Raw genomic sequence first — 20,675 nt, 5'->3', positions numbered from 1 at the left:
ACCCCCACATCCCAGACCATGGAATAAATGGAAAAATAAAATTTTGGTCCCTTAAAACTGCCTGGTCTTCCCATGGCTTGGCAATTCAACCAAGACTGATCTGAGCAGTTTAAATTCAAGGGAAGTTGATTTGGACCAGATTAGTCCCAAAAATGTTTGAATCAGCATTGATTCTGGGTACTTTTAGACTATCCAAACTGAATTGCACATGCCTAGCTCCTCTTTCCCAATGTTTCCTCGCTGTTCTTAGGTCCCCCTTAGCATGACGGTGCATCCACATGTCTAATAAATGCTCCCAGACTTAGGACCAGAAGTTCCACTGTTGCCATGGGAGGAACCCCACCCCTGCAGACAGAGAGCTAGGGAAAAACAGAGGGGGGGACTGTGGGCCAGCATAGCCAATGGGGGGGGGGAAGGAGGGCACAGTTCTGGTTCAGGGGGGGAGAGAGAGAGAGAGAGAGAGAGAGAGAGAGAGAGAGAGAGAGAAAGAGAGAGAGAGAGAGGTGGAACAATCCTTTCCCCACCCCTCTTTTTGAGGCCTGGGGAAATCTGCCTGCACTTCATAGAAAGATGACCAAGGGTTGGCCTACAAAGTTGGAGGACTACAATGAAAAACATTGACTAAAGTTAGGCTGATCTCTCTTTTGTCTGGCTGCCTGCATTTCACAAGTGTCATTGCAGGGAGGTACCATATACCAGTATTTTATGTTTTGACTTTTTTATTGGATGAGGGTAAGCTGGGTGTGGTCAGGATTTTTTTAGCATCAGATAATAGATGGACTCATATGAGCCTAGGTACAATAATTTATTTGAACATTTGCACATGTAAAGTCAAGATTCAGCTACTGGCAATGAATTACTCCATTCAAACACACCACTGAACATCATTACTGATGCCATCTTGTGGCCATCTGGTGATGCCAAAAATAAGGAGGTATGCTCAAAACTGCACAGAATTATTGGATGGCATCCAAGTGATGAAAGTAGCAGTCCAATGAGAACATGTTTTCGGGCAGTGGAAAGGGAACAGAAGGATAACTGAAAATCCAGCTGGAACTGCCCACCTCTTTTGTGCACAAGCGAATTGACACATGAAACTAGGACACATTTCTTTAAACATAAGGATAATGTCATGTATGTTTAGGTCCAGAGACTCCAGAATGATTCTGTTGGTTAATACTTGAGCAATAATTTAATAACTAGCTGTATTTGATAAAATAATCTGAAAATCTTCCAGGGCTAAGCCCAAATATTGTAGTACCTTAGAGCAGGGGTAGTCAACCTGTGATCCTCCAGATGTTCATGGACTACAATTCCCATGAGCCACCTGCCAGCAAATGCTGGCAGGGGGCTCATGGGAATTGTAGTCCATGAACATCTGGAGGACCACAGGTTGACTACCCCTGCCTTAGACAACTAGAACATCTTTGTCAGATTCCTGAAGGGAGCTTTGATTCTTGAAAGCTCATACCCCTAAAACCTTGTTGTCTTTGAGGTGCTACTGGACTCCAATCTAATTCTTTTACAGAAAACCAACACAGCTGTCCTCTGAAATGAAAAATCTTCAGGAAATAGAGCTGACTTTTAAAGAACATCAGCAGTGGATGGCAAGCAAGTGGGCCCTGGAGCACAAAATGTTTGGCTTTGGATCCATTAGGATCCTAGGAACAGACCCAGATCTGAATGGCTCCAGTCCCTTCATATACAAGTCAAAGCATCTTTAATGCAACAAAATGAGGGCAGGGGTTAGCCTCTCTGGCCTTGGCCCTGGGGTAGAACACTTACAGGAGCAGCACAAGCCCTGCTTCCTGACCCCCAGGAGCATGGTGCGACAGAAGTTGCAGTAGGCAGGCTTCTTGAAGTGCTTCAGCCTCCAGGCATGCTGACCATCGTCCTTCACATTCTGTAGGGGGAAAGTCCATAGTTAATGGAAGACACTGAAGGGAAACCCAGAACAGCTCCCTCTCACTTCTCGCATCTTTCTTGCACGTTTAGTGGCATCTTAAAGCCCACTGGAATTTTCTTCCCACTTGGATTGCTAAGACTGTACAGATATTCATTTTGGAAGACGATTATTTTAGAACCATAGTTATCTATAGCAGTGGTCCCCAACCTTTTTATCACCGGGGACCACTCAATGCTTGACAATTTTACTGAGTCCCAGGCGGGGGGGGGGTAGTTTACTCCTCTACCCTCAACCACTGCCCTAACGCTCTCTGATCACTATGGTAATGTTTAAACATCCCTTCAAAATAAGATACAGACACGCCACAACAATGAACATAAGGAACATTTTATTTTCATGGAAATTTTAACTCATGACAATAACAAATCAATGGGAACCCTGAGCTTGTTTCTCTGCAACGAGATAGTCCCATCTGGGAGTGATGGGAGACAATGACACCCAAAGTGTGTTGTAAAGGGCCAGGGGGGTATGAAGTAAAGGGGGGGGGGAGACAAGGCGTCCTTCGCGGCTCACCTTCAATTAATCGACGGACCACATGTGGTCCATGGCCACAGGTTGGGGATCGCTAATCTATAGTATAAATTGTTTTTTACTTCTCTAGTTTCTGTTCAAACAAGCGTTGCTGTGATTTGAGCCTGAAAAGTTCACTTGTCCAGAGATCATTCTGAGATAGCACAAATGAATGTGTATTATTATGGGCTGTAATGGCTCTTCATGCTACTTTCAAGTTGCTTAAAAAGCTTCCATCTGTAGGAGAATGGATGGACTGAGATTAAAGTCTGTTAACATGACTCAGTGAGTGCAGCCAGAGCAAGGATACCCAGGAGTCCTTTATGACAGGACTGTGTGTTATATCACTCCAAACATTCCTTTCTGCATGGTTCTAGTGGCTGGCATGTCCAATTAAAATATAAGGGTATGCACAGAAGTGTCCCACCAGCAAGCCATAAAGGCTTTTCCTTTGTGTGTGTGTGTGTGTGTGTGTGTGTGTGTGTATGTGTGTGTGTGCAAATGGTACGTGTGATATGTGTGAAAATGGATTCCTGAAGTCAGGCACTCCTACACATGTGGCATTTACAGTTGCAAACTATCATTCTGTTTAGCAAGCACATTCCCCCTCCATTCACAAAACTGATTTCATGTTCCCTCTTCCCAGTTTTGGAATGCAGCCCAGTCCTTCCAATCATGTTGTCACTTCACAAGGATCCACCCTCAAAATGATACAGCTGGTGAGGCAAATAGTAAATACACTTCACAAGACATTTACTGTGGGTGGTCATCAGAGGTCCACCGAACATTCTGTGAATTATTCTTTATTTTGTGATTTAAATGAATAATTGCCTAGGAAGATCACTGCATGTGGCTCAGGAATTACTCCACAGAGCTGCCAAGGCAATACTTTCCCATTCAAAGCAATGGGAGCCAACCCAAAATGTCTCAGGATTAGTGGAAGTCATTGACTTCCTGGCCCAGACCAACACACAAGACTGTGGATGCTCAGTCAGTCCCGGAATCATATCTCAGTGGTAGAGCACATATTGGGCAAGCAGGAGGCCCCAGATCCACTTCCTGACAGCTCCAGCAAAAGGATTTCTGGTAGCACCATATGTTGAAAAAGAATTTTTTCTGCCTGAGATCCTGTAGACTTAGAGACAGCCAGAATAGTCAGTATTGAGCTGGATGCACCTTTTGCCTGAGCTGGTTAAAGGCATTTCTATACATTCAGAAGGCGGAACTCATAGTAAGATAACAGGAGTGGCAGCAGTGTAACAAGGTCTGTGGTACCAACATAAAGAACCTGCATTTTGTGATGTCAAATCAGTTGTCAAACTGGGTGCTATAAAACTGGGCACTATATTTTCCATTCTGTCACTTATCTTGTATCCTTCTGGTTTCTAGTTAATGACTGAAGGAAACAAGAACAACAGGTAATCTCTCTCACAACTCAGATGATAACCTCACTACTTTCAGCTTCTAAAACTGGAATTCCCAGCCCTCTGGATTATTTAACAATGGCAGAAAACAAGCCATGTGCTATGGAAAGATTTTGCCTTATTGGAACCGTACTTCAAAAAGCAGATTGCTACAGTGGCAAAAAGGGCCTTCTTTCTTTCCATTTTTTGACTTTATTACTCAATTACACAACAAGTAAACATAACTATATATTAAGAAAACATAGAATCATAGAGTTGGAAGGGGTCATACAGGCCATTTAGTCCAACCCCCTGCTCAATGTAGGATCAGTAGGGAAAGATCTCTGAACTACATGTTCTGTCCTTTGTAATTTGCTAAAGCCACGACTCTTAATTTAAAAAAAATGATTGTTATTTTGTGGATTGTGATAATACTATCACAAACAATAAACAATTTTTTTGAGTCATAAGTCTGGCTGGCAACATAGTACTTAAGCCCCCTATCTCCTCAAGGGGACAAAGGCCCTTTTTGCATTCACAATATCAGAGAATTTGAGTCAATATTCCTTTAATTTGAATGCTGCACAGTGCAGCTTTTTAAAAAAGATCTTATAGTCCAATGGGATAAAGCATATAGTTGTTGAACCATAGTTTTTTTGTTTCTGCCATGTGGTTGGTCTCTTTTTAATAGTCTGTTTCAGGCAGAAACTGACCAATAAGGAGAGACCTACCATGATGCACAATGTCACGTCTGAGGGGTGAGGAAAGGGTGGCAGGGGAGTAGAAAATCAGATGCAATTGTTAGCTTCACCTTGGGAGTGAAGGAAGGGGAAAACCTGTGGCGATAATACTCTCAAAATACCTGGAGAAACAGCAAATGGAAAATGAGCAGAATGCTTAAGGGAGCAAAATCCATGCAGAAGGAAAAAGTACACCTAAAAGGAATGTACAGGAAAGGTGAAGGAAAACATCAGTGCATAAAGGGCCAAGAATTAATACTAAATTAATCAGTGATTCATAAGCTCCAGAGAACATGAAGTAATCAATTAACCTGAATAACAAAAGAACCCCCCCCAAAAAACCCCCCCAAACAAACAGAATATAAGGAAAATAATAAGGGGAAATGGCATTTTGTTGGGGGGAGGAAAGTTACTTCTGAGTATTCATACATCAGATTCTTGTCCACAAGGGTGATTTTAATAGGAATACAGTGCTATAATATACTATTTGGAACCTAATTTTCAATTGTACCTGTCACAAGCAATAGAACCAGGCTTACTAGCTTCCAGCCCAGGGCAAGGAATCCCATTTTCTGCTGTCAGTCTTGCAGCTGGCAGGCAAAAATGATGTAAAAAATGGCTGATGACACTACATCACTCTCAAATAAAATTCAGAAGTGATGCCAGTCTGCTGTATGAACTGTTGAAAAGTATATAGTTTTACCACAGAGTTTCTTGCAATTTGTAGAGAGGTGTGGTGTCAATTTCACTGATTTCCAATTTGCTTCCGGGTTCCATTCAAGGATTTGGTATTAACCACTGAAAGTCTTAAATGGTTAGAAATCACATTATTTGAAAGACTGCCTCCTTCCTTATAAACTGTCCAACCCCCAAACATATGGGAGGTCCTTTTTAGTTATGGAATCCCTCCCCCAGGCAGTAAGGTTGGTGCCTTCTGTGAAGACAGTGTGTCTTTGATTGATGGAGTATGACATGCCGCTTTTGTTGTTTTGTTTTGTCCTCTGTGGTTAGACGGTGATGTTTTTTGCTTTTATGACTGTAGTGAGCTTGCCTTGGGGGTCCTAAACAGGGCTGAAAGACAGCACAGACAGTCACTAACTAACTAAATAGCCATCATGTGGATCGCCTCTTATATGAACAATACTGCTACCTATTTTTAGATGAAAATGGTGTTGTTTCACTCCTGCCACACTACTGTGCCTATGTGGGCAGAAATATACAGTTTCCCAGCAACTGTCATACAACATTTTTGTAATCACTTTGTGTGTGTGCTTATTTAATCTGGGAATAAAGGATAAAGGTTATAATAGGCCAGAAAACAAAGAAGCTGTTTACACACGAATAAGGACACTGCCTGTGCAGCTGAAGCTCCTTTTGAAGAAAGCTTTTCCCTGCAGCAGTCTCTATTTTCCAGGAGGCAAACTTCTTTTAAACTAGAATAGTGGCTTGCTTGTTTATTTATTTTATTTATTTTATTTATCATACTTATATACCGCCCTCCCCGGAGGCTCGGGGCCCTTAAGAGAAGGGAGAACTTCAGCAATAATTGTACTCATGAGCAAGTTCTCTCTCTCTCTCTCCCTCATGGCCAATGAACTGGATATCAGAGTGATGCTATTTGAAGGGTCTGTGTATATGTGATGGCAATTTATGGCTACCAACCTCCAGGTGGGGCCTGGAGATCTCCAGGAATCAGAACTCATATCTAGATAACAGAGATCAATTATCCTGGAGAAAATGGCAGTCTAGGAGGGTGGACTCTATGCTGCTCAGGTTCTAATCTACCCCTTCCAAATCATCCTCTTCAGGCTCCACCTCCAACCTTATATGGCATCAAACAACAGCCCATGAAAGCTGAAATTAAAAACAAAAGGAAACTTTGAATCTCTCCATGATCAGATACCTGAAACTGAATATTTAGATGAGATGTTGCTACTTATAATCAGAGGACTGCTATTTGGGAACAGCGGCTATTAATAAAGTCATGTGCTGTTCCTATCGTGGATTTGCAATATCATTTCCTCTTGAAATGCCAAGCTTACGAAACACTATGCCATCTGTACTCAAAAGTTCATCTGAGAACAGGAGTGAACATGTAGTTAATAATCTCTCACTCCAGCTGTACTTGAGCACTGGCAATGCTAGGACCTTCAAGGTAGCCTTTTTCAGAAGTGCTACCTGTTCCACATGCAGGCCAGCTAGACAACACAAATTAGAAGCCTCAGTGTATGAGACAATGGTGTAGGGAGGGAAAGTTTGAATTTGTTAGGCACTGAGGTGCTTTATGAAACAATCAGGTCCTGTACAAAAGAGATGGCCTCCACTTGTCCCAAGAAGGAACCGGGCTGCTCATCTGTTCCACATAATATATTTCTGGTAAGGGCTTGGAGGAGGAGCTGGTCTCATGCTTAAGCGCCAGCGATTAACACTCACTCAGGGTGGCTGTCCCATCCCTGAGTGCCTCCTCCTCCAACCGGCTTGCCCGTCTGTCCAGCAGCTAGCCCCTTGCCTTCTGTCCCCCACCCCTGACCACCCCCTCCTCCTTCTACTTCCCTCTGAGGCTTGGAGGCTGCAGATCCCTGCTGCTGCATGAGAGCTGCCTCTGCTGGTGAGTTCCATAACAGCTGCCTGCAGCCTTTCCAGGTCCCATGGGGTGGGGGAGGCCATCCACAGAGTTCTTCCACCCCACCCCCAATTTAGCTCCCTTTGTATTCCTGAATGCAACGGGCTTGGCCCCTAGTGCCTAAAATAAAAAACATGAGAGAGTAAACTAAATCTGGGGGAAATCTGACATGAGAAGAAATGTCTTTGATTCAGGATGGCTCATTTCTAAGAGATGAAGTGAGAGCTGTAATTATTTAAAAGGGAAATGGATTAGGACTGGTCTACAAGAGGGTAACAAACAAGATTGACTGCCTGACAGAGGACACAGGAAGAAGGTTGCAGGCCTAATGTGTCTAATGGGGGCACAGTAACAAAAACTTTCAATTAAAAAAAATCTCAATAAAGAAAAGTCTATGAATATCTCAAAAGCCTGTTGCAAATAACTTAAACTTTAAAATAACTGATTTGTATTTTTTTAAACTTTTTGGAAAATACAATATTTTATTTGTTATTAAATATGTCTCAGGGCCTTTCTGATAAAGGGTTATAATTTAAAAAAAAAACAGCTCTACACCTTCCCCAAAAGTTTCAGGGATGAGTAGAGCCAAAAAGAACAAAGTTATTGTTCCCGTTATATTGTTGTTGATTAAGATTCAGAACAACGGTTGGATTATTGTTATTATTTTTTACTATGTTATATATGTTAGATCATTCCATGTATCCCCCCGCAACGTTGTATGTAAACCGCCCCGAGCTGTATGTCTCCCCTCAAAAGCATTAAGACCAAGTAGTCAAAACCTGCTCAGGGTCCCTGGCTTGGTAGAACACTCTTCCTGATGATATCAGGGCCCTCCAGGACTTAAAACAGTTCCAGTGAGCTTGTAAGACAGAGCTGTTCTGCCAGACCTATGGTTGAAGTCAGGAAATAAGATCAAATAGATTCTGGCCTCCCTACTTGAAATTCCATCCACCCAAAGGAAAACCTTTGACTTTATTTTCACACTCAGGACACAAATCTAATTGAGGTGTTAGTGTCTCTTAAAGATTTTTAAAACCTAATTTATTCAATGGATTATGATTGTTTTTATATAAACTGTTTTTCAAGCCTGTTTTTACCCACCCTGAGTTGTCAAGGGAAGGGTGAGTTGTAAAAATAAAATTATTATTATTATTATTATGAAAAGAAAATAGTTACTGGAAAATATAATAACGCAAGTGAAAGGAGGCTGTCAGAAAAGAGAAAGACCAAACATGAAATGGACTAACTCAGTCAGGGAAGCCACAGTACTCAGTTTGCAAGACCTGAGCAAGGCTGCTAAGGATAGGGCATTTTGAAGGTCATTAATTCATAGGGTTGCCATAAATCAGAAGCAACTTGTCAGCACTTAACACACACAACTCTCTTGCATACAATCAGACCAACCTCCTTAACCAAGGGCCATTTCGCACGGCTTCAAAATAGCACAATGGTTGCTAATTGGAAACGCTACTAATTTGCCATAACCCACGACGTCGTAGACAATCTGCAACAATCCTGAAACCGACCCGCAAAAAGCGCTTCGTTGTAGCGCTTTCAGGGGAATCCAGAAAAGTGGATTCACCCTCCGGATAGCGATACACTCCTGCAACCAATCTGCAACAATAGCGCTAAAGACCTGTGCGTTACCATTGTTGCGGGTTCTTCAAAGTCCCTCCTCCTGAGCCTGTCCTCCAAACTTCCGGCGAAGCGATCGCCATTTTTTTTTCTCCGAGCGAGCGGGGATAAACGCACCAGCGAGCCTCTTTCTGTTTAGAGGCTTCCCTGGCTTCAGTCCTTCACCTTTAGTCACTAAGCACAAACCACATAAAAGCCCGTTTGCTGAAATAAAGTCCCTTTATTTTTTACACATTAATTCAGCCGAAAATCGGGCCCGTGAGAGGGGGGGGGATTTTTTTTTTATCACTCGGGGCAGCGTGCCAACGATCATACAATCAAACGACAGCTCACATTAGGCAGCTGGATGGGTCTCTCCGTTGCAACGAATCTACCTAGATTCGTTGCTATGGGTCTGTTTTTTTTTTAAAAAAACCTTTCTTAAAGGGAAAGGGGCTGTTTGGGAGCATGCTAACGGCTGCCCATTGGCTGCTTGACGGCCAGGGGCGGGACGAGCTTGGCAATAGCGCTTCCTTTCTAGCGATTTCTGCCGAGACCGGAAGCCTGTGGGAAACGCTAAAAAACGCAACTGATTCCACTACAAAGGCAGGTATGCATAATGATGAATTCCACTATTTTAAATGGCGATTTTTCATTCCGCAAACAATTTGCAACAAAGATCCCCGTGCGAAAAGGCCCCAAGTATGTCACCTTGGAGGAAAGGGAAGGGGCTATGTTTCGGTTGCAGAACACCTGATATCTTCAGCTAAAAAGAGCAAGAAGATGGCAATGTGTAAGATGTTTTCCTGTAGCTACCTTCATTCTGGGCAGCTTGCTGCTGCAGAAGGTCACCTGATTATCACTCTTCTGTAGGCCTTCAGCCAGCCTGAGTCTGAAGACTGCCTAATTCCAAGATATCAATTTGGTGATGAATTCCACTATTTTAAATGGCGATTTTTCATTCCGCAAACAATTTGCAACAAAGATCCCCGTGCGAAAAGGCCCCAAGTATGTCACCTTGGAGGAAAGGGAAGGGGCTATGTTTCGGTTGCAGAACACCTGATATCTTCAGCTAAAAAGAGCAAGAAGATGGCAATGTGTAAGATGTTTTCCTGTAGCTACCTTCATTCTGGGCAGCTTGCTGCTGCAGAAGGTCACCTGATTATCACTCTTCTGTAGGCCTTCAGCCAGCCTGAGTCTGAAGACTGCCTAATTCCAAGATATCAATTTGGTCTGCCTTCAGACCTGAAGCACATCCCAGAAGGAAGTGTCCTTGCAAGCTCAACAGAAATGAAAGGGAGACGTGCATATCGGACAAGTCTGTTCTGCCAGCATTATCCCCCAGCTACAGCATCCTTTCCCTGAAGCAAGAGGTCATCCTGTGGGTGGACCTAACCTGGAAAAAAACCTCTTATTTCCACAGGGTTGCTCAGGAGATATGCCCAGTAAATTCTAACCTTTTGTCTGCTTATTTACTAGGCAATCCACCTATAGACAAACATTCCTTCACAGAGAATAGTGTGCAGATAGTAACGGTTTACTAGTTTTCTTTCATAGATAAAAGCTTAAATGGAGCAGGTAGATATAACTGGTTTTCTGCAGACTAGGGCTGAATTATGGCTTTTGAAGTTATGGCGCCCTCCCATGGTGTTTCCTGAGAAAGTTGTTGCATAAAATGTTCTTTCCGTTTTCTCTTGGATCTTGCGCTGGAGGTATGCCCCAGATCACCATATCCATTATCTATTACTTCGGACAAGTTCAGTGCTCCTTTATCACCACTATAGTTTCCTTTTCTTCCCCAACTATTAATTTTCACTAGGAAATTACTTAAACTGCAACTTGTAGGATGTCATGTATTCTGTATGAACGATGACATTTAGAACCAAGTCAACAGAAGTGAGTGATGGTGGAAAGTGTTATATGTACCAAAATTACGATAACAGTATACAATAACTGAAACTAGCTCCTGCTGTGATTCATCCTGTTTATGTTTGCCAAGCTTTGTTCCTTATTAGGCATGCCACCCCATATCAGTTTGGCCCTGATTTTATTTTAAATAAAACTATCTGGCTTGTGCAGATACAGAGAAATAAGGCAAAACGGGCATCTGGTGTTTTGCCCAGCCATTTAGTGAGATCCAGTCTGCTCCCACCTCCCAGGATTCTATGAAGGAAGTCACAGCTATTATCGATGGCTTTGTTATCATGCTCTCTCTCCAAGCTTTGTTGACTGAGAAGTATGAGCAAATGGTTAAGCAAAAATACGTCCTTTGAGTCTTTCCCATTTTTGTGTGGTAGTTTTTTTTTAAAGAGGAGGTGCATAACAATTGGCAGACAAGGTGTTAATGAATACAGTTTATATGCATCATCACCAGACAATATACATAGCAGGAGTGGCCAAATTCTTGGCAGAGGCTCATGATAATTGTAGTCCATGGACATCTCAAAAGCCACAATTTGGCCACCCCTGGTATATAGCATGCATATTCACCTGCATGGATTTGGAAAAATGGTATGTAGCCATCCTAATCCTATCTTGAAGTCAGACTTGTTTCTTACCGTTTCCATACCCAGTAGGACCAGCAAAGGGATTGTGGTCATGCCACCTCGAATCCATTCTTCTAGTGTCACAGTTCCATCATGATCATAGTCTATTTCTTCCATCATCTCTTTCAGGATCTGCAGAAAACAATCTCATTAGAACATCCTCTGTCACATCCTCCCCTGAACTGTAGTTATTCCATTGGTCAGTTATATGCCCATTATGCACGGCCTCTGAAACGGCGATTTCAGGTCACATGGAAAACACAGAGGGGGAAGAAGCGAAGCAAACCGCTTATGCACGGGATGGGACACAACGGCGGCAAAACCCAGAGTAACCGATTATGTACACGGCGATCCCAGCGCCGCTTCTGGTTGCGCCCCGGTCACTTGGAAGCTGTGCTTTCTTCCGCGTTTCGCTAACACGGCTTTTTTGGCAGCATGCACCGAATCTGCGGCCGGTTGCAGCCGGCACCGTGCGTTATCGGTGATTTTAGTCGCCGCCATTCCACCCCGAATGTGCACTATCCCCCCCGTGCATAATGGGTCATACAGTGGACTGGAGAATGAAGAAACTGAATCTTGCATTAATTGAAATAAATTATCAATACAATAACTAACCTTGAACTATACAACTCTCAGGCTTGCTCTGGTTATTTTTTCCCTCTCTGTGAAATCATGATGACTAATAAAGAATGCACTAATGAAAACAGAATATCCATTAATTTCCCCTTAGTTTTCTTTGTTTCTCATCTCAGAAATCCACATTTTTTGTGACTTGCCCATCAGAGCTGAGATATAACTAGAGAAGGTATTTAAACTTCCTAAATATGTAGATAAGCTAATCTGGACTCATCTTTGCACTTCTCAGCTATCAATCTACTGTTGTGTGTCTTCTATATGGGAACTCTCATCAGGACCTAAGCTTTGGATTTCAAAGGCTGTTATCATTGCCAAATATCTTATTCTGCAGCACTGGAAAGCTGTAGCTCCACCATATATAGAAACGTGGACAGACAACTAGCACTGAAGGAAAACAATGACTAGATCTTGATACAGAATTTATTTGTATATGCCTGGATGCTTTACCTTCGTTCCCCTTCTCTTTTCCCCCTCCTTTTCTTGTTTTATTTTTTTATTTTTTTATTCCCCCTCTTCTGATTACTGTTAGGGATGAGGGAGCATTTATGAGAGTGAGGGGTTGTTTGATAGCATTTTCTATCATATTAAAGTAGCACTAAACCTTAAATAATCAAAATGTAAAAGAATGAGGGCTCCTGGAATACCCACCATGGGACTGTGTGAAAACCTTTCTTTCACAAGCCTCAAAGGAATACATGTATAAGCAGATCCTTGCTTTGGCTCTTTTACAGTGTTCTACAGTGAAACTTACCGGCCTTAGTTCTGTGGAGTCCCATTCCAGGTATTCTGCTACATGAACCATCTGATTGATGATATGATCCAACTCCTGAGCTCAGAAATAAAACAGAGTGGGGAAAAGGGGGGGGATGTAGCTTGACTGTACTTTGATAGTAATACAGTAATCTATCCATATGTTGATGTCATGAGCATATCAGGCCATTAAAAAAATAAAGGCCAGTAAATGTCATTTCTCATTAGCTACCCCTCTGAGGTAGCAATAAGTGATCTGGTTACTTGCTTTTGGAGACCTCACACCAGTGGAATATTTAATTATTGCATTTTTACTCCACTTTTTAAGCTACAAACTGTCCTTGTCAAGACAGGGCAGTAGTTGGCAGGGTCCCACGGATCAAGCGATGGCTTTTTCAGTAGAGGTTGAACCACTGTTTTCCTCAGTGTCCCTGGAGACACATTTCCCAATCACCACCCATTGAAGGACAGGAATGTCCTTGAAACTGAAACTGAAACTAACACCCTGCCCACCTCTGTTTTTGTGAGCTCTCTGAAGCTCTCAAACAATAACAGTCGTTCAGGCCACTATAAACTGTGAAACTCTCAAAACTCACCCCAGAAGACAGCCAAAAGGCCTCCAGTTCATTTACTGTATTAAATGTGGACAAAGGCAACACACTAATTTACCAAGGACAGGAACCGGCAAATAATAAGTTACCATTGGAGCCAACACTGATTCTCCAGTGACAGGGCAGTGGGGATTTCCCCTAGTTCTCCATACTCACTACAGATCTTTGCATCACAGACAGTACTGTTCCTAGGACTCCCTTAAACCCCAGAGGCTGAATTTCAGAGGATGCAGGGGATGCAGGGGAGGGAAGTGGGAAAATTCCATCCCATGAATGGGACTCATGGTACTTAGCATCCAATGTTATTTTGTTACTGACAGCACATAATTGTACCCAGCAGTGCATGTGAACGTTAGATAAGCACAAGGATATCTATTCTTGAGTTTGTGTCGATAGCTAGATGACCCAGGGAGTAAAACATAATGCCAAGTAATACTGAAAACAATAAGGGCCTCGGAGAGAACATGCCATTTTGACACCTGTATATGAAACGAACATCTGGAGATGCTGATATTCATCATGCAGGTTCCATAGCATCCGTGTCTGGTATAACATCACAAAGTAGGACATCTCGCTTATATGCCCCTACCATACAGACCCCACTCCCATGGACAAAAAGAGGGAAACCCATGATTAACCCTGAAGTAAGTAGGCTTGTCAATAAGGACTGGACACCAGTTTCGTTGGCCCAATCATGATCCCACATCACCTCCTAAGCTTTCCGGTTCCTCCCCATTTCAAGGTCTGAACTTCAGGAGTTGACCCTTCTCTGTCCACAGATGCCAGCCAGGGTGCTTGTGATTCTCTGCACAGGAGAACGGTGTCCTCAGCAGAAAAGATTTCTTGAGAAAAGCAGTGCTTGGAAGTATGTCTTACCGAGCTATCCAGGAGGCCATTGCCATCTGTGTCATAGAGACGAAACATAACTGCAAAAAAAATACAAACACAGATTAAAAAATGCATGCCACCACAGGCATAGTCACGTATTTCTCTGCCCTGTAACAACCTTAGTTTTGCCATGTCCCAATGAAAGTACCGTCTCCAGTTAACACTACGGGCCATTCCACACAATGACCAATGTTGCTAAATGTTTGAAGTATGCAGAAACGCTATATTTAATAGTGGAATTTAATCATTCCGCACACCTTCAATTCCAATGGAATACTGAAGTCCTAGTAGCAGTCTATTTATTCTCCACACGTTTCTGGTCTCGCCAGAAATGCAACAAAGGAGGTGAGATTTTTCCACGCTTCTTCCCACCCCTGGCCATGAATCAAACAGAACACCCAATGAACTGTTGTGTTCATGCTCCCAAAAAGCCCTTTAAAAACTGTTTTTAAGAAACCCCAAAACACCAGTAGCAACAAATATTTGTTCATTCAATGTCTCAGGAAGACCGTTTTCACTGGTGTAGGAGCTGGCACTTAATCGTTTACACGCTCTTCAAGTTTAAAAAAATCCCTCCCCCCCCAATGGGCAGTGTTGAACAGGGGGCTGTATTGTGCTCAGAAACTTTAAAGACAATTGCAGAAGGGAGCTTTGTTTTACTGTTATGCACTTTTTTGGAGGGACTTCAGCCGAAGAAGCCTCGCTTATTTGTTGCTTTCGCTGGTTTAAGGGGGGAGTTAGGGAGGGACATTCTTTCTACCGTTATTTTGAGAATGCACATGTCTTTTGCTGATGTGTTGAGGCTTGTGCTCAGAACTGTAGCAGTTTTTTCAGGGGAATCCACTTTTCTGGATTTCTCCCTAAGCGCTATAAAATTCCGATTGTTGCTAGAGTTTGGCGGGAATTTTGCAGTTTGTTTACGATGTCATGCGGAACGTTAAATTAATAGTGTTTACAAAAGGTAAGACTTTGGCCTCATTTAATTTGTGCGGAATGGACCTACATATTGAACATACTTTATCTAATATTATAACTCTTGTTCAAATATCCTACCTCTTCCCAAAAGTTAAGCAGAAATCAAAGATCGTTCTTGTATAGTTGCTCCAGTATAGTTTAATTGAAAATCCTATGGGGGTTTCTAAGAACCACTATAGCTGGTTTTCAATAAAGAGAAGGAAGGCGTTAAGGCCATTTGCTTCCTAAGCCAGTAATTGCATCTACATCAAATGATGGTGCCATTAGCAAGAGATAAAATCGTCTGGACTGTGTTTCAGTAAAAGAAAGGGAGGCAAAGTGGGAAGCGAGTGTGGGCAGGATACAGCAGGAGATGAGATGCTTATCTGAGGGAATCCAGTGAAGGAATAAGGAGAGGAGACTTGCAGCACGCACTGCTTTTACATGAGGCTTAAAGTGTTATTCTTAGTTAAGAAAGCCGACTTCCTACAAATAAGTTTAGATGAAGGCAAAACTAGAGAGATCTGAGGCAAGGGTCTTATCCTTGTTTGAGGGGGGTTTTTTGTACAATGTGGTTGTTTGGCAAATTGTGGAAGCATCAATGGCCTTTATGCGAGGAATCCCCTTACAAATCTAATTGCTCCACGTGTTTAGGGGAGGCTATTTACATCAAGGACATTGCACTGGAGGAAATGGCTAAATACCAGGGTTGCCAAGTCCAGGTTGGAGGATTCCTGGATCCTGGGGGGGGGGGGCAGGATTTGCAAAGAGGTGGGACCTCAGTGGGGCATAATGCTGTGGAGTCCACCTTCCACAGCAGCCATTTTCCCCAGGGAAATTGGTTTTTGTAGTTTGGAGATGAGTTGTAATACCAGGAGATCTCCACCAGGAAGTTGGCAAGCCATTACATCCTCCCTCCTTCTTCACCACTTCTCTGCCAACCAGGCCTTATACCTCCCCATTTACATCTGTTGAGGGATCACACTGGTGGGAATGCAGGCTGTGGAACCTGCTGCATGATGAATATCAACATTTACAAACACAAAAGCTTCCACTCTCTCTTGCAAGGGAGGCATTCGCTGGTATCCCGTTGCCCTCTTGAGCACTTTAGTTGGGATCTGTATATCTAGAGTTTCCACCATGGAACTCCAACCCCATGTATACGTTGAGCAGAGCCTTCAAGGAAAACAGGGCACCTTTCTGTCAACTCTTCTCCTGCAACTGGAGCAGCCCAGTAAAAGATCAAGAGTTCTTCGGTGCTTCTCCTGGCATATTTATTTTGTGAGACGAGAATAAACTAATTCTAAGCATGGCAATGCACCAAGTCTAAGGAACAGGGAAATGTGTTTCTGATAAAGACTAACCCTGCTCAGATGGATTAGGGAACTTCAAAGCCTGCATGTGCTTAAATCCACCCTGCACTATTTCTTTGGTATGTTGCACCTCTTTGGGACACAGTTACCCATGTTTAACAGCATATTAAATGTGCAGAAAAATTAAGAAATGTCCAAGCCAGCAAAGTAGCACATTGGAAAAATTATGAAACAAATATCAACATTAATTTGGGCTCCATCATAATGAGAATGAGAATCCGAGCCTGGATGCAGAGAGGGGTGGTTAATAAATCTAATAATAATAATTGTAATAATAATCCTCATGGCACTAAATACTCAGCAGTCATTTCCTCCTGCTGTTAGTGCTACTTCAGGTGCTGTGTTTTTGTTCCCCAGTGTTGTGATTCTGTACTGAACTTATCTTCTTATCTCAGCTCCATGTAATATCAGTTTATTCATACTTAACTGCTACATGTAATTTTGGTTCTTCTTCCAAAAACAACAAATATCCTACACGTATGCTTCATTATCATTCTTTATGTAGGTTCATCTGAAATTCTTTGCTTTCACGTGAAGTCTTTTAAAAAATGGTGAAAAAGCACATGAGAATATGCCAAGAGCACCAGAGGGCAGTCTTGTACAGCTGTTCTCTAATATCAACCTACAACTCAGTCATAACTTACTGAGGTTTTAGCTCTGTGCCCTGTGAAAATTAATAGAGAAGCTGCAGCAGCTGGAATTCCCTCTCTTTATAGCACAATCTTTGAGCATCTTAATTCATTCACTTATCCTCTTTAGACCTTAATAACTAATTTGGCTCACAGAGCAAATCAGACTTTATGTGTAATCCTAAAATTGTTCAGGTAACGAGAGATGCACCGTTTGGTCCCAGAAAACACTAATTGTACATACTGTCAGTGGACTTCTGTTGATTGGGTTGTAGACAGACAGGTTGCTACCACTAAAATACTTAAAACCAATAAAAAAACTACATGGCAGAGGGGTTGCTGTGTTGTTTTTCTAGGGGCTAAGTAGAGCTGAAGTTGTGAAGTTCACTGTTAGCCTCCTGTCTGTTTTGGCTGTCCAAGATAGAAAGAATGCAACATTTTTTTAGAATTTGTTGTTGTAATTCTTTCTAACAGTCTCCAAGTGTATCTGGCAAGCAAACATGTACTGGTTGATTCTTCATCTATCCTGTTGGGAACTCATGGATTCAAAGAAAAGGGTCCAGAGACAGAGGCCTGTTTTTAGGCCTCTGAAGGAAAGACCAAAGAAAAGCAAAAATGACCATTAAAAGAAGAGGAGGAGGGGAGCAGCAAACTTCATCTAGCTGCTACTCAGGGATGTCCCATTGAATGTCCTGTCGCTAGCATATTTGCCGACACTGCAATATTAGATGAGCACCTTGTTACCTGCTTCATTCACAGGACTCACACTGAATTGGCCCTTAACAACTTGCCATTTAATACCATTTATGTTTCCCCTGAACTACCCACCCTCCTGGACACCCACGGATCCTGCCACCTGTGATCACAGCACCAACAGGCTTGCATCTGATGCTCTAGTCACATGCGTTCTTCCTGCCCCCCAAGCACTTACACTCCAGCTTATCCTCAGCCCGTCCCCTTTCCAGCAGGGACAGGTAGCAGACAATGTCCTTCAGGTAGACTACCTGAGCCAGAGGGGCTGGCGAATTCAGATTGGCAGTTTTCAGGGAGTTGTGGCTCTTTCGGAGGCTGAATGGTAATTTCTTCTCCAGGCTTCTGGAGCCTATGGGGGGAGACACAGATATTCACATAAGTCTTAGAACTACAGAAAAGATATTGGACCATGCAGGCAAGTGGAGATCATTTAAAATTATTCAGCCTTATTTGGATCGATTCTGCCAATAGCACAATGACCTCAGGAAGAGTTCACGGACTTTCCCCTGTAACCCAGTCCTATATGTCTGGTTTATTTCTAGCAATGTAAACTCACTGGGGCTTCAGCATCTAAAATACCCCAGTCCCTGCACATTGGATATATCCATCCTCCTACCTGGAAAAAAAAAGTCCGTCTGGTTCCTTACTTCCAGAAAATCTGCAGATAAAATTGTTTCTGCTTTCATGATCCTCCAGCAGTTGAATGTTGTGAACCTATTCATGCCACTGCGATGGAGGCTCAGGAATGACCAGGGAGGAATCCGCCCTTTCATTCTTTCCAGAAAGAATGCACAAACACTTTTCTTTTGCCCAGTTTAAAACTGCCTAACTGAGCCTGCCCAGGAGCTAATCATGGGGGAGAACTCACTTTACAGGCTCAGTTGGGGCTCTGGGTACATGTGCAGGCTGGTTCATTTAAGGGTTTGTTTTTAAACTTTGCCTGTACTCTTTTGTGTTCCCTTTTATGCAAGGAACTGACCCATGAGGATTTAAATGAAAGGCATTTACTTGATGCTATTGCACACTGCAATAGGGCACTTGTAAAACTTTTAAAAACGTTTGGACACTGCTCACATTCCAATCTCAATTACGAAAACTTGCATTTGCAAAATAGGTACAGAATAAATACAGGAGAGAAAATGGAATGGTGTGTACAGAGGGCACAGAAATGTTAAGTCAAGTTTAATGACTTGACTACTCGAATTCTCTTCATTCAGCTGTGCATGCATAATAGGCTTTAAACGGAGGGTTTTTAAGCTGGACATAAACCCATGCAATATCCAGTCAACCACTAAAAGGAGCAAAACACACGCAGAACAGAAATAACTCTCCCCCCCCCTCTCCAAACAGGAATTTACAAATTAGGAAAATGAGAATGGGGGAAAACCCATGGCTGTAGTAGAAGGCTAATGGTTCTAAGATTTTCTTGTAATTATTTTTGTTCTTGTTATTTGTATTTTTATTAGTACTTGGGTCTTGAATATGTCTGGAGAAAGGTGGGGCGTATAAATACCCACAAGCAAGCAAATAACACCTCACTCAACTCCAGTGGAGTCTACATTTATTCATACTTCTCTCTCTTGCCTTGGCTTCACCCATCTGCTGAGAATTATATTATAGGCTTCTTGCAGGACAGGCTTGTCCTTTTAGTTTATCCTGTGTAAAGCACTATGTGTATTTGTTGCTAATGAATAAGAACCAGTCCATACTTCTCTTGCCACTGCAAACCTGCCCATTTAAGACTATATGTACCATGCTAGAGGAAGAAACTTGCAAGAAAATGCTTTTCAATATATGTAAATAAGAGATGCCCAAACTGGAAATTGCTGGCCAGAGAGCAACAGGCTCCAAAGAAATCTCACCACCCATGCAAGCTGCCTACTCACACCCATTTGAACCAGTCAGTCCTGCCATTGTATGTAAAATATGACCCAGTACTATTACTTGAGATGAAAGCCATGTCCTGGAAGAACAAACCAAAGTGAAATGGGGGTTATCGTCTAGAAAAAGATAATGAAGCAGCAGGTCTGTGGATGAAAGCACAGGTGAAGGGAGCTCTGGGGGTGGAGGGCCCTTGCATTCACTTTCATTAACCCTATACTGGCAGAAGCAGTCCTGTGAAAGCCGTGAGTCATTCCATGGCTTCCTGTTGCCAGAGAATAAAGATGTTGGCTGACAGGATCTCAGTAGAGACATAGGCCTTTCTACCTAAAAACAAACAAACAAACAAACAACCAAAGGTACGACTATGCTACAGTATCTGCTGTGTTTGAAATATAAATGTGCCTCACAGCTGAGCTCAGGCAGCTGGTGGCATTGCTACAGATGAATTAGTGGGATGTAAATATAATCTTGTGTTTGAAAAGACAGCAGCAACATGCTTTCTCTCAGTGCCTCAAAGGAAATTCCCAGGGTGCATGTCTACCACTGGGGAGGAAATGGATGCGGAAGAGCCTGCGGAGAGACAGGATGTTGGAAGTAACATATATATTAAGTCTGTGAAAACAACTGAGTTTTGAAATGTCTCTTTGCCTTTTGTTTTCAAAATTCTCCCAGAGATCTAACGTACAGCACAGCTAGAAATTTTGCTTCAAGTTTCTTTACCTGACTTCTCCAAAGGACTTTACCACTTTCACTGCTGATCACAAAAGAGAAAGAGAGTGCCATAGTTTGGGGTAG

General features: G+C 42.6%; 1 protein-coding gene across 6 annotated transcripts in view; it reads right to left on the bottom strand.

Moving 5' to 3' along the window:
* Positions 1–20,675, bottom strand: part of DGKG (diacylglycerol kinase gamma) — a 177,953-nt gene that overhangs the window by 57,922 nt on the left and 99,356 nt on the right. For 5 of the 6 annotated variants that reach the window (XM_077349160.1, XM_077349164.1, XM_077349161.1 and 2 more), the window contains 5 exons: positions 18,175–18,345; positions 14,276–14,325; positions 12,790–12,864; positions 11,415–11,534; positions 1,786–1,903 (listed from right to left, as the gene is read on the bottom strand). In XM_077349160.1, the coding sequence (XP_077205275.1) occupies positions 1,786–1,903; positions 11,415–11,534; positions 12,790–12,864; positions 14,276–14,325; positions 18,175–18,345 (534 nt within the window). Of the gene's footprint in view, positions 1–1,785; positions 1,904–11,414; positions 11,535–12,789; positions 12,865–14,275; positions 14,326–18,174; positions 18,346–20,675 lie in introns of those variants that run through there. The other variant, XM_077349165.1, reaches the window with a different exon arrangement.

Source organism: Paroedura picta, chromosome 8 (genome assembly GCF_049243985.1).
Source record: "Paroedura picta isolate Pp20150507F chromosome 8, Ppicta_v3.0, whole genome shotgun sequence".
Classification (NCBI taxonomy): domain Eukaryota; kingdom Metazoa; phylum Chordata; class Lepidosauria; order Squamata; family Gekkonidae; genus Paroedura; species Paroedura picta.
Note: the sequence above shows the minus strand (reverse complement) of the source record. Positions and strands in the feature narration are given on the sequence as shown.